The following is an 11,652-nucleotide window of genomic DNA, read 5'->3' on the forward strand; positions in this document are numbered from 1 at the left end:
ATTAGGAGGTGTCTAATGAAGACCATCAGCTGCCCAAGCTGGACTGCCAGCGGCTCAGCGAGCAGCTGTGCCCCGCACGGCTACAAGCTCTTCTGTGGGGCTAAACACTACAGTTTGGGGTCACAGTCGTCAGGAAAATGCTGCTCTGGGCAGCAGTTTTGCAGAGGAGCAAAACCAGCTTCGTTTAGGCTCAGGAGCGAGCCTGGGGATGTCCTTTCCGCAGCTGCTTTGATGCCTTAAGCGATCTGACTCCTTCCTCCCGGCCCAGCACCCACACAATAGCCAGCCCGGGCCGGGGCAGGCTTGCCGAGGAGAGGCTGCCCACGGAGAAAGCAAGAAGGGCACAGTCCTTGCCCCCGGGTGCAGAGGGCCCTGGCCGAGCTCTGCCGGGAAGGGGCTGGCTGGCAAGGCAGGGTTTGCAGGTTTTTATTAGTACAAGGGCGGGCGGCGCAGGGTCGGCCCCGGGGCGCAGGCAGCTGCGGGCCCCCGCCCGGGGCTGCTCCTCGCCGCCTCCCTCCAGAGCAGCCCCACGCTGCCGGGGGGAGCCCCACGGGGCCCCTGCCTGAGGCTGTGCCTCGGCTCTGCCGAGACCAACACGCTCCCGGCGTGCCCCAAAGCCTCCTTCCTCCCTCCGGGCCCCTCGGCTCGGGGCGGCTCGCTGGGGGCAGGTCAGAACTCCTTATACCTGCGGGGAGAGAAGCGAGGGGGGGCTGAGCGGGGAGGGGGCTGAGCGTGCAGGGTGCTGAGCGTGGAGGGTGCCCTTTGGGATCAACGAGTGCCACGGTGCTGCTGGAGAGACGGAAAGGCTCTGCCAGGATACCCCAGCCCCATCTGCACCACAAGCCAGGAGGAGAAGCAGGCAGGAGGAGGAGGTGCAGCCACCATCTGCTGGCCAAAGCTGAAAGGACCCCAAAAACCCCCAGAGCATCTGAGCCTCCTCTCTGCCAGCTCCTCCACAGCTCCCCAGAGCCCTCTGAGGCATCAGAGACTCTCCACAAACGGAGCCAGCTGCTTCCCTCGGCTGGAATTTGGTGCAAACAGGGATGGTGCCAGCCCGGCCAGAACAGTCCTTGGCCCAACCAGCCCTGGCACAAGAGCAGAGCCCAGCAGCCCTCCACCGGCAGCCCGAGAAGCTTGGGCTGCACTTACCACAGCAGAGCCCAGACCATGGCTGTCACCTGCAAACAAGACACAAAGGACCAAACGTTTTCAGGGAGGGGAGTCTGGCACCCCCGTGACTGGACCAGCTGTAGCCCCTTGCCCCTTGTGCTCGTGGTGCAGCGTTGGTGGCAATCAGAGCGGGGCCAGGGCTGCACCCTGGATGCCATGCTGGGGGTTTGATCAGCCAGCCCTGGCGCTGTGCAATCGAAGCTCATTAGTGTGGGTGGGAGCCAGCCTGTGACTGTGGCATTTGGAGGGCACTAATTGACGCCAATCAATCTGGGCTAACGACGTGCTGCCCACCCGGCCTGGCTGCACTCCCGTCCCTGGCCACCGTGATTTGATCCTTCTGATTCCCACATCTTGATTTGAAGTGATCCTAGGCTGAGCCTGCCAAGTGAAACTCAGAATCAGGGCGAATCAGGCCTGGGGTGTGTTTAATCCTGAGGGGTACTCACACCGAGCTACTTCCCATCCAGCACTGACTCTGTTAGCTGCACGCTAGAGCTACAAGACACGAGGGCAGCCTCTCAGCACCGAGAGCCTGGGGAGGCAGCAGGGCCTCAAATGCCCTCATGGGGACACGTCTCCCTGTGCCCACAGCAGCCAGACACGGGGCAGAGGGCCTCCTGGAGCCTGCTGTGGTCAGCAGGGGATGACAAAGGTCCCTGCACAGGGGCAGCCGCACCGGGCCCTGGCGCAGGCTGGCACGGGGGGCGGTACATACCCTCTCTGCCGTGCCATGGGGCCGCACCACCCACGGAACTCTTTGACCACCACACGAGTGAGGAGCTGCAGGAGGAAAGATGGAGGATTGCCACGAGGCCAAGGGCTCTGCAGCCACCAGCCCCGGCCTGAGAGCTGTCACAAGAGAGGGATTTTCAGGCTCTTCCTCAGGAAGGTCACACAAAGTCCTCCTTGGGAGGAGGGAGGCCGTGGGGAGAGCCAAGTGGATGGAGGCAATGGTTTGGTGGAGTCAGCACAGGGCTTGGCACCCACCCTGTGCCCTCTGCCGGCCAGCAGGAAGCTAAAAAGGAGCCCTTGGATATCCAGGGTGGCAAAATGAGCCCCACCTGGGAGGCACCTACCAGGCAGGCCAAGACATCAGCTGCTATCAGCATGTAGAAGACATTGTTCCAGCCCGTGGGGGAGATGAGCCCTGCCAGCAGCGGCCCCAGCGCGGCACCTGCGGGGCACAGGAGCCACAGTAGCACAGAAGGCCGAGGGAGAGGGCACCAGGACCCACCCAACACCATGGCAGCAAGGGGAAATCGATGCTTGGCATCCCCAGCTGTACCTACCTATGGACCCTGTGCCATCAATGATGGCTGTGACAGTGGAGAGGGCCTTGGCGTTTCCTTTGAGAGACTCATGGGTTCCCTGGGGAAAGGAGGAGCAGGACATAAGCAGCACAACCAGCACTGGGCCTGAGCTGGCAAGCCCTGGGGCAGGCTGCTCACACGCTGGGCAGCAATTCCATGTGTTGGACCCAGGTGTGGATGGGAAAACCAAAGCTGGACACTGCCTGCAGCCAAAGCCCAGCACAACAGCAGGCAGCAACCCCAGGTGATTGCCCAGTGGATTTTGCCACCCTGTGCTTCGAGGGAGATGCAGTGGGGCCAGGGCAGAGCATGCAGCCAAGGTGGTAGAGCAGGAGAAAGCAGCAGGTGTGAGGCAGGTGATGGTCACAGCAGGAGGTGTGGCAGCCCTGCCCTCCTCTGCTGGGCTTCCAGGGGCTGAGGTGCCTGGGTGCCTGGCAAGGTCCCTTCCAACCCAAACCATTCTATGCACCCAGGAACTCCACCAGGCCTCAGGGACCAGGCAGCTCCCTGCTGTTGGCATCAGTGGGACCATGGGCCTGATCCAGCCACTCTGGGTGCTGGGTGTCAGAGCTCAGCAGCCACGAGCTGGGCAGGTTGGTTTTCATCAAGACAAAACCTTGTCTGAAATCTTTCTGATGCAAGAAGGAGGACAGGGAGAGCAAATCCCAGGTCAATCCCTGTTCTTCAGCACTGCCCCCTCCTCAGCACCATCCCTGGCTAGCATGGGGGGGTGTTCCCACGTTTGCTTGGGCTCTAGTGCAGGGCAAGGTGGGCAGGCTTGGGAAGAGGGATGCAATAAGGAGAGATTCTCTGGAAATATGGAGATTGTCTGGAAGTGTGAAGCCTGGCACAGGCTGCCCAGGGTGGTGACCGAGTTCCCATCCCTGGAGGTGCTTCAAAAGGGCAGAGCTGTGGTGCTGGTTTAGCCCCGGCCTTGGCAGAGTTAGAGAAGGGTTGGACTGGATGAGCTTCAAGGTCTTTTCCAAGGGAAAGGATTCCAGGATTCCAAAACCCCTCTGAGAAAGACAGAGCAGCCCGGGGGCACGGCAGGGCTGCCAGGCGTCTTACCAGGTCTGCCGACACGGCCGTGGTGATGAGAGCGTAGGGGCCGTTCACCAGCGCGCCGCAGACCACCAGCATCGCTGCCAGGAGCGGGGCAGAGGAAGCTCTCAGTGCCGGCAGCAGCAGGGCACCGATGCCATCGTCCCCAGCCAGCAGGAGGCAGAGCTGTGCCCCTGCCTGCCCAGCTCTGCCCGCTCCAGATCCACCCAGCACCACCCTCCCGCCCGGCCCCGAGGAGAGCCCAAAGCAGCTGAGGGCACAGCGCCCCCCACTGCCCCTGCAGCTGCCCGAGCCGAGGGGCTCCTCACCTATGGAGGTGCCGATGCCGTTCTGGCCGATGTGGTTGTACAGGAACAGCTGCAAAAGAGGCACAGAACAGCCCAGCTGTGGCCAGCCCGGCTGTGGCCAGCCCAGCTCCTTCCCCACCTGTGCACCCCGCAGCGGCACGGACAGGACCGAGGAGGTGAGGACCTGAGTTATGGCTGGCACCAAGCAGAGATTAGAGGAGAGGAGCAGCCAGGGTGGGGAGCTGAGCATGTCCTTGGCTCCCTGTCCTGCCAGCTGAGATCCCTGGTAGCTGGCACAGAGGTGCTGGCACACAGAGGTGCTGCCACGACTCACAGCCCCATGGGGCTTGCCCACCTCCTGCCAGCCAAGGCCAGCTGGTGATTTGCCCTCTCAGTGCTTGGGGGGGACCTGGACATGGCCTCCCTGTACCTCAGTGCACGCTGGCTTCGTCAGAGGGAAGAGGCTCACGACCCAGAGCTGGATCACAGCTAATTGGCCACACCAGGAGCCAGAGGAGCTCCGGGCAGGTGCTGGGAAGTGCCAGCAGAGCACAACATCTTTGGGGGTGCAAGGCAAGGAGACCAAAGTTGGACCTGCTCAGTGGGACCCTCAAGGCTTTGAGGCAGAGCAGATCACGGCAGGATGGAGGAAAACAAAACACCCAAGGGAGGTTTGGATCTGTCAGAGACTCTCCGATGCTCTCCCAGCCCCCACAGCTGGATGCCCTCCGCGTGACCGTCCCGGGCGCGGGGAGGGGAAGGAGGCAGTGACTCAGAGGAGCAGGAGCGGAGCACAGCCTTGTGAGCAGCCCTCCCCCCCCCGCGTGACGACTCACCATGGGAGCAGCGACCACCAGCATCAGGCAGCACGTGGTGGCCCTGCCGCCGGTGTAGTCGGAGATGAGGCCGGCGAAGATGCCTCCTGCAGGGGGCAGCCACAGGTATGGGTCACAGCGCCCCAGCAGCAAAGCCTGGCCCCCCCCGGGATGCGGCACCAGGATGCCTTCCGTCCCCCAGCCCCTCGCCAGCTAAGTGACAAACCTAAAATGCCCCCAGCGTCAAAGAGGGTCGACAGGTCCCCGGCTTCCTTGGCCCCAAAGTGAGCTGCAGGGGAGAGAAGAGTGGTGAGGAGATGCTCCCCGGGCCCAGCCCCCTCCTGGCTCCCCGGCCCCAAAACCTCACCAACGTTGACAATGTAGAGGGGCAGCCAGTAGAGGAAGGTGTAGCTCACCAGCTTGGCAAAGAGCAGGCACAGGGAGAACTCCACCACGCCCTGGGAGCAGAGAACACATCAGAGGAGCCTCCTTCTCCTACCCGGATGGAGGGATTCCCCCAGTCTCCAGCCCTGGGGAGCGAGCTCTGCCCCTGGGCTTTGCTCCCCACCACGGTGGAAGGGACATGCCATGACTCACAGGTATCCGGAGTGCCCCCAGGAAGCTGATGGCCTCAGGCTCCTCAGCTGGCTCCTTGGGGCTGTTGAGGTGATCTCTGCTGCTCTGGCCTGAGATGCTCAGCGGCCCCTCATTGGAGGTGATCCCTTCAGGATCCTTCTCGCTGCAGGTCACCCCTCCAGGATCCTCATCAGAGGCCATCTAAGAGCAAGCCAAAGGCAGGAGGTGAGGCTCTTGTTGCTGAAAGGGCTGAGACAGAGCTGGTGCTGCAGCATGAGCTGGTGCAGGCTGACAGCAGAGCAGCAGCCAGCGGCCCCCACCATGACTGAGCAGGGACTTACATGATGCAGAGGTGGACTGCAGCCAACGTCCTCAGGATCTGCCAGGAGAAAAGAGATTCCATGAGCCTGGAGCAGCCCTGCCCCAGCATCTCACACCACAGGGGAGAAACGTGGGACTGGGAAGCCCCTGGTGGGGCTGGGCTTCATCTCCAGGCTGAGAGGAGAGAGTGGCACATCCTGCCTGGATAATCCCAAAGGATGCTGACCAGTGGTGATCAGGTCCCCACCCCTGCTTGCCACAAGCTGGGAACAGGTATGTGGGGTTGCCAGAAACACTTAGGGATGGGTAAGGAGGAAAACTGTGTCCCTGCTGGTTTCAGTGTGGTGCCAGACACCTGCTGTGCCCCAGATGACAGCACTCACACTCCACGAGGAAGAAGAAGCAGATGATGCCCATAGCGGCGATGATGATGCCAGGCACGATGAAGGACAGGCCCCAGGCAGAGGACACCCAGACCCCAGCGATCAGAGACCCCAGGATGTTGCCCACAGAGGTGTGTGAGTTCCAGATGCCCATGATGAACCCTCTCCTGTGGGGACAGAGGGAGGGCAGGCACCGCTGGGGGGCTGCTGGGGCCAACAGGCAGCAGGACCGGGCTGGGACATGTCAGAGGATCACTCACTTGCCCTTCCCGAACCAGTTCCCAACGCAGGTCACGACAGAGGGCCAGCCAGTCGTCTGCACCAGCCCATTGCACACCTGGCAGGAGGTAAGCAGCACCACTGGGCAGCCAGCAAGCACCAGCTCAATCCAGGGAGCACCATTCCACCAAATCCCAGAACCCCAGCATGTACACTCCACAACCTCTCTGGGCAGCCTGCTCCAGGCCTCCAGCACCCTCCCAACAAACAACTTTCTCCTCCTCTTCCCCTCCAACCTCCTGGCCTCCACTCTCTGCCCACTGCCCCTTGGCCTGGCCCTGGCCACCACTCAGCAGAGCCTGGCCCCAGCCTCTTGCCCCCCAGGGGCCCTTCAGCTCTTGCTGAGCATTGCTGAGCATTGCTCTGGGGCTGCTCTTCTGCAGGCTCTCAGCCCCAGGCCTCTCAGCCTTTGCTCCTGCCACAGCTGCTCCAGGCCCCTCAGCAGCTTCCCAGCCTCCCCTGCACTCTCTCCAGCACTTCTCTGGCCCTCTGCAGCTGGGCAGCACACAACTGCCCCCAGGGCTCCAGAGGTGGCCTCAGCAGGGCAGGCCAGAGGGGCAGCACAACCTCCCTTGCCCTGCTGCTGCCCACACTCTTCTCCATGCCCCCAGCACAGCCTTGGCCTTCTTGGCCCCCAGGCCACCTTGCTGCTGCTGGCCAACTCCTTGTCCCCCAGCACTCCCAGCTGCTTCGGCTTGGAGCTGCTTGCCAGCAGCTTCCCCCTGCCCTGTGCTGCTGCAGGAGGTTGTTCCTCCCCAGGGCCAGGCCCCTGCCCTTGCCCTGCTTCACCTTCAGGAGCTTCCTCTGCAGCTGCACTCAGACATAGCCTCTCCCACCCCAAAGCTGTTGACAAAACTCTCGGTTTGGGTTTATTTTTTGCCTGCTGGGGCAGCCCTGGAGCCCTCTGCACCATTCCTGTGGCTCAACCGGGAGCAGCCGGAGCTGCCAAACCTGCCTCCCGCCCTGCCGCCTGCGCCAGGCCTGCCCTGGGGTTTCGGTGCCCACGCGTGGCCGAGTTCTGCGGGGAGTGGCTGTGCCTGGTGACCTCCTGCCCAGCCCCTGAGCCGCCCCCGGCAAGCACTGAGCTCAGGTGGGAGCAGGAGGGCGCGGGGCGGGGCCGCACCTGCACGACGATGAAGTACCAGAGGACGTGGATGCGCCAGAAGTAGCCGAGGCCGAAGAGCAGAGTGAAGAGGCCGCTCAGCACCATGCCCCCCGACAGGTAGTAGCGCAGGGGCAGGCGCTCCCCGAAGATGCCACTGTGGAGAGAGGGAAGAGCGGGCACAGAGCTGGCACAGAGCTGGCACAGCTCTGCCACCCGCGGCTGCTCTCTCCCCCAGCTGCTGCCTGAGCGCCAGGCAGTTCCCAGCACCCCGCTGCCCTCCCTTAGCACGACCCCAGCCTGCTGGGAACCAGCCCCCCGGCAGCCTGGTGCCGGCGCTGCGCGGCGGCCTGGGTACCTGATGAACATGCCGATGGCGTAGGCCACCAGGAAGGCATTGTCCAGCGCCCCGAAAAGCTCATTGTAGTTGTCCCCATCTGGAAAAGGAAAGGTGAGGGCCATGTCAGCCTGGCCCCATCTTGTCTGCCCTCCCTGTGGCCACCCTTGCCCCTTTGTCCCATCTCTAAATCCCTCCTCCTCATCTCAGGGACTCTTGGAGCGTGGCCAGTGCCACTGGCTGGGCCCTGCTCCCGTCCTGGCCCCAGCCACTTGGGTGCCCTTCGGTCTGGGGGCACTGGGCAGGCTCAAGCTGCTTAATTACCTCCGGCTGCGCCCTGCTCCCCTCCTGGCCCCCGCTCTGCCACTTGGGTGCCCTTCGGTCTGAGGGCACTGGGCAGGCTCAAGCTGCTTAATTACCTCTGGCTGCCTAGCAAATCACAGCCTGGCTCAGGGCAGGGGGGAGCCTGGCTTGGCTGCCGTGAGGGCAGCTTGTGGGGTGTCTGAGCCTTACCAAAGGGTGCCCAGCTGCACCACGTGCTGCTGTTGGAGTCATTGTAGGGGTTCGGGCCCAAGGCTGAGCAATTGGGGTGCAGTTGGCTCTGTGGGGTGAGAGAAAGGGTGAGATTTGGGTGCTCCAGCACATAGGGGTCCCCATGTCCCCTCTGGTTGTGGTTGGAGCTAACCTTGACAATGCTGATTGGCTTTCTGGAGAGGTGGTAGCTGGTGTAGGAGAGGAAGGTCAGCACCAGCGTCAGCCCTCGGTACCTGTGGGATCAAGCCAGGACAGGGCTGGTGGGACAAGGATGGAAACAGGGATAGGTGGTTTGTCACCATCCCAGCTGGCACACCCCAGCCCAGTGGGGATCACAATATCCTAGAATGGGTTGGGTTGGAAGGCATCATCCAGTTCCAACCCCCTGCCATGGGCAGGGACACCTCCCACCAGCCCAGGTTGCTCAAAGTCTCATCCAGCCTGGCCTTGGACACCTCCAGGGATAAGGTCCACAGCTTCCCTGGGCAACCTGTGCCAGAGTCTCAGCACCCTCACAGCAAAGAGCTTCTTCCTAATGTGCCACCTAAACCTCCCCTGATGCCCTGGGCATCTCCAGCCTTGCTGTTAGCTGTGCTCTTCCCCACCCCCCAAAATTCCTGCTTCTTGGAGGAAAATATCCAGAATGGGAGGATAAAAGGCAGCACCCAGCCAGGCTGAATCCACTTGGGATGCACACAGGCAGCTCTGGTGCCGTTTGACCTGCAGGGTCTTAGAGGGGAAAGAATCAAACCCGGGGTCACTGCTCCCACCGAATAGGACTCTTCTGCCACAGGGCTGAGCTGGACCTGCCCCCCCAGACAGGCACTGCTGTGGCTCAGAAAGTGCAGCTGAGGTCGGGGGGGTGGGCAGACAAATCAGTTTTTCCCCTCCTTGAAGCACCATCCCAGCAGACCGCGGTGTGAGCAAGAGCCCTCCCGGCGTCACGGGTGCCAAGGGGCAGGAGGCGGCGGCTGAGTCACCATTCCTGGGGTTAATTTGGGACAAGCTGGAAGAAAAGGGGCGGGGGGAGATGCCCTGAGCAGGACCTGCCCCGAGTGCACCACCAAACCCTGGTTTCACCCCTTCTGCTTGAACCAAATGAGGGGGGGAAAAGCGGTCTGGGCTCTGGGATGAGGATGCTGCTCCCAGCACAGGCGGTGGATGAAGCCTGGAATCCCAGCTAGGGTCCAGCACCCTGTGGAGCAGGGTGAGCACCACCAAGGGGCTCCGTCCCGCGTTCGGGGAGGGGTTTAGGGCAGCAGCAGAAGCTGCGAGCAGTGAGGGGCGGCCGCGGCAGGGAGGGGTCACAGGGCCGCTCCGAGCGCCGCAAGCCCCAAAGCAAAGCCTTTTTTTGGCAGTCTCAGTCCTCTTCCCAGTTTCACTTCCTCATGGAACAGCAGCGATTAGACACCCTGCAAATCCAGGGCAGCTCCCAGCCGCAGGCTCTGAGACACAGCAGCTGAGAAATTCTTGGTTCTCACCCCCAAAACACAACAACCCCAAAAAAAATCACTGCGGGGCTGAGCGGAGAGGAGAGACTGCAGCAGGGAAGGGGAAGAGAAATTTCCCGTGCAGTTATTTGGGTTTGGTGTTACCCAACAGGATGTGGCAGGGAAAAATGTCAGCACGAGGGTCGGCCTGGCCACAGGCTGCCGAAAAAACAACTCCGTTAGACCCGCTGGAGCCGGGGGCGAGCTCAGCACCCTGCCAGCAGGGAGGACAACCGACAGCATCCCTGTGCTTGCCACATCCCACCGCACTCTGAGGGTGAGGTTGGCCACATCCCATCAGATTTCGCGGGCGAGGGCCTTGCACATCTCGGGGTCTCCCTGCACCCTCCCTGCCCGACCCTACAGTGCCAAGAGTGTCTTGGTGCCCTCTGGCCCCGGGATGGGTCGTGGCCAAACCCCTGGCCGCGGGACCCGTGCTGTGCTGGAGCCATGCTGACTGCGGACCCAGTGCCCCAGGAGCGATGCTGGTCCCCAGGCCAGTGACCTTTGGCGGGTGCTAGTCCCCAGGCAAGTGACCACAGGTCCGGGGCTGGTCCCCAGGCAAGCGATCCCCAGTTTGAGGCTGATCCCTGTCCTGATGCCAGTCCCTATCCTGGTGCTGGTCCTCTGGCCAGTGACCACCATTCCACGGCCAGTCCCCAGCTCAGGGTCGGTTCCCGGGCAAGCGACCCCCGGCCCAGGCCCATTCCGCCGTTGTCGGCCCCTGTGCGGGTGTCGCCTGATCCCGAGCCTGTCCCAGTCCCAGGGCCGGTCCCGATCCCGGTGCCAGTCCCAGGCAAGTGACGCCCGGTGCAGGGTCGGTCCCTGTCCCGCTGCCGGGTCGGTCCCTGTCCCGCTGCCGGTCCCTGGGCAAGTGACCTCCGGTCCGGGGCCGTTCCCTCTCCCCTCTGCCGATCCCCCCAGCCCGTCTCCCCGCGGTGCCCCGTTCGGCGCTCACCGGCTGTCCCGGGGCAGGGCACGGAGCAGGCGGACACCGGGGGCGAGCGGTGCCCTCATGGCGGGCGGCGGCGGAGCTGCCGGGGCCCCCCCGCGGCCCCTTATCACCGCCCCGCGGGGCCGCCGCTCCCCGCCCCGCCCGGGCCCGGCCCCGCCCCGGCGCCCCGCCGAGCCCCGCGCCCCGCTCCCGGCTCCGCACCGCGACCCAGCGCCCAAGGGAGGAGCGGGGAGCAGCCCCAGGGGTGGGCGCCCACACCGCCGCCCCCTCCGCGGCTCCGGGAGCTGCTCCGCGGCTCCGCGCTCTTCCCCAGCTGCTGTTCCCTTTGCCGGTGCCGGTTCCGCTTCGCCATCAGCAGCCACCGCTCCCGAAGGGGAAAAGCCTTGGGGCCCCGGTTTTGGCTGACCTGACCCAGCCACGCTCCGGGGGCAATTGGTGGGGATTTGGGCTTATTTGCAGGGATTTGTGGCTATGTGTCAGGATTTGGGGCTATTTATAGGGATTTGGAATTACTCACAAGGATTTGGGGTTATTTGCAGGGATTTTGGGTTATCTGTAGGGATTTAGGGTTATTTGTAGGGATCTGGGTTATTCACAGGGAGCTGGGGAGTGAGGGGGTGAGGGAGCAGCCGTGACTCCACTTAGCCATCATCATTCCTTTGGAATGCTCCTTCCTTAAACGTTCCTTGATCAGCATTCCCCAACCAGCCGCCGGGAGCTGCCGCGGCCCGTCCGGAGAGCTGGAAATGGGGAGCCCGGGGCCGGAGCACGGCCTTGGGGACCTGCCAAGGAATCACTTGTCCCCAGCTGCCCCAGCCCAGAAACCAGTTAGGAAACACGTTTGGCCCTTTGCTTCCCTGTAAAAACCTCGCGGGTCGGATCCTGCCCATCCCCGCAGCAAGGCTGGGTGCGGGGCGCCTGCCCCTGACGCAAGCGGCGGTTAATGAACAGCGGCCGGCAGCGGCTGGCGACCAGCGGCGGCACTGCGCCGCTGCCGGTGAATGATTGCCCAGCGGCAGCCGCGGAGC

General features: G+C 63.3%; 1 protein-coding gene across 5 annotated transcripts; it reads right to left on the reverse strand.

Moving 5' to 3' along the window:
* Positions 1 to 410: 410 nt before the first annotated feature.
* On the reverse strand, positions 411 to 10,721 carry SLC37A2 (solute carrier family 37 member 2). 5 transcript variants are annotated; one of them, XM_068167217.1, is made up of 20 exons: positions 10,628 to 10,721; positions 8,331 to 8,412; positions 8,159 to 8,246; positions 7,667 to 7,745; positions 7,330 to 7,465; positions 6,188 to 6,264; positions 5,928 to 6,094; positions 5,565 to 5,602; positions 5,245 to 5,424; positions 5,015 to 5,105; positions 4,874 to 4,936; positions 4,669 to 4,754; positions 3,854 to 3,902; positions 3,552 to 3,625; positions 2,463 to 2,541; positions 2,250 to 2,347; positions 1,889 to 1,953; positions 1,620 to 1,668; positions 1,150 to 1,178; positions 411 to 685 (listed from the first exon to the last, which is right to left on the reverse strand). In XM_068167217.1, exons 1-18 carry the CDS (start codon positions 10,684 to 10,686, stop codon positions 1,626 to 1,628), a joined length of 1,554 nt encoding a protein of 517 aa, XP_068023318.1. In that variant the 5' UTR covers positions 10,687 to 10,721; the 3' UTR covers positions 411 to 685; positions 1,150 to 1,178; positions 1,620 to 1,625. The 5 variants fall into 5 exon arrangements, with proteins under 5 accessions (XP_068023318.1, XP_068023321.1, XP_068023319.1 ...); XM_068167220.1 differs by lacking the exon at positions 1,620 to 1,668; XM_068167218.1 differs by lacking the exon at positions 1,150 to 1,178.
* Positions 10,722 to 11,652: the final 931 nt, after the last annotated feature.

Source organism: Melanerpes formicivorus, unplaced genomic scaffold (genome assembly GCF_026170545.1).
Source record: "Melanerpes formicivorus ecotype bairdi unplaced genomic scaffold, bMelFor1.0.p_v2 SCAF_114, whole genome shotgun sequence".
Lineage (NCBI taxonomy): Eukaryota > Metazoa > Chordata > Aves > Piciformes > Picidae > Melanerpes > Melanerpes formicivorus.

Bases quoted from the DNA above. Each gene is read 5' to 3' on its own strand.
- SLC37A2 (XM_068167216.1), bottom strand. From the start codon at position 10,686: ATGAGGGCACCGCTCGCCCCCGGTGTCCGCCTGCTCCGTGCCCTGCCC. The intron at 6,265-7,329 runs GTGCGGCCCCGC...ACCTCCTGCCAG, and splicing joins GGTACTTCATCGTCGTGCAG to GTGTGCAATGGGCTGGTGCA. The intron at 4,937-5,014 runs GTGAGGTTTTGG...TCTCCCCTGCAG, and splicing joins CCTCTACATTGTCAACGTTG to CTCACTTTGGGGCCAAGGAA.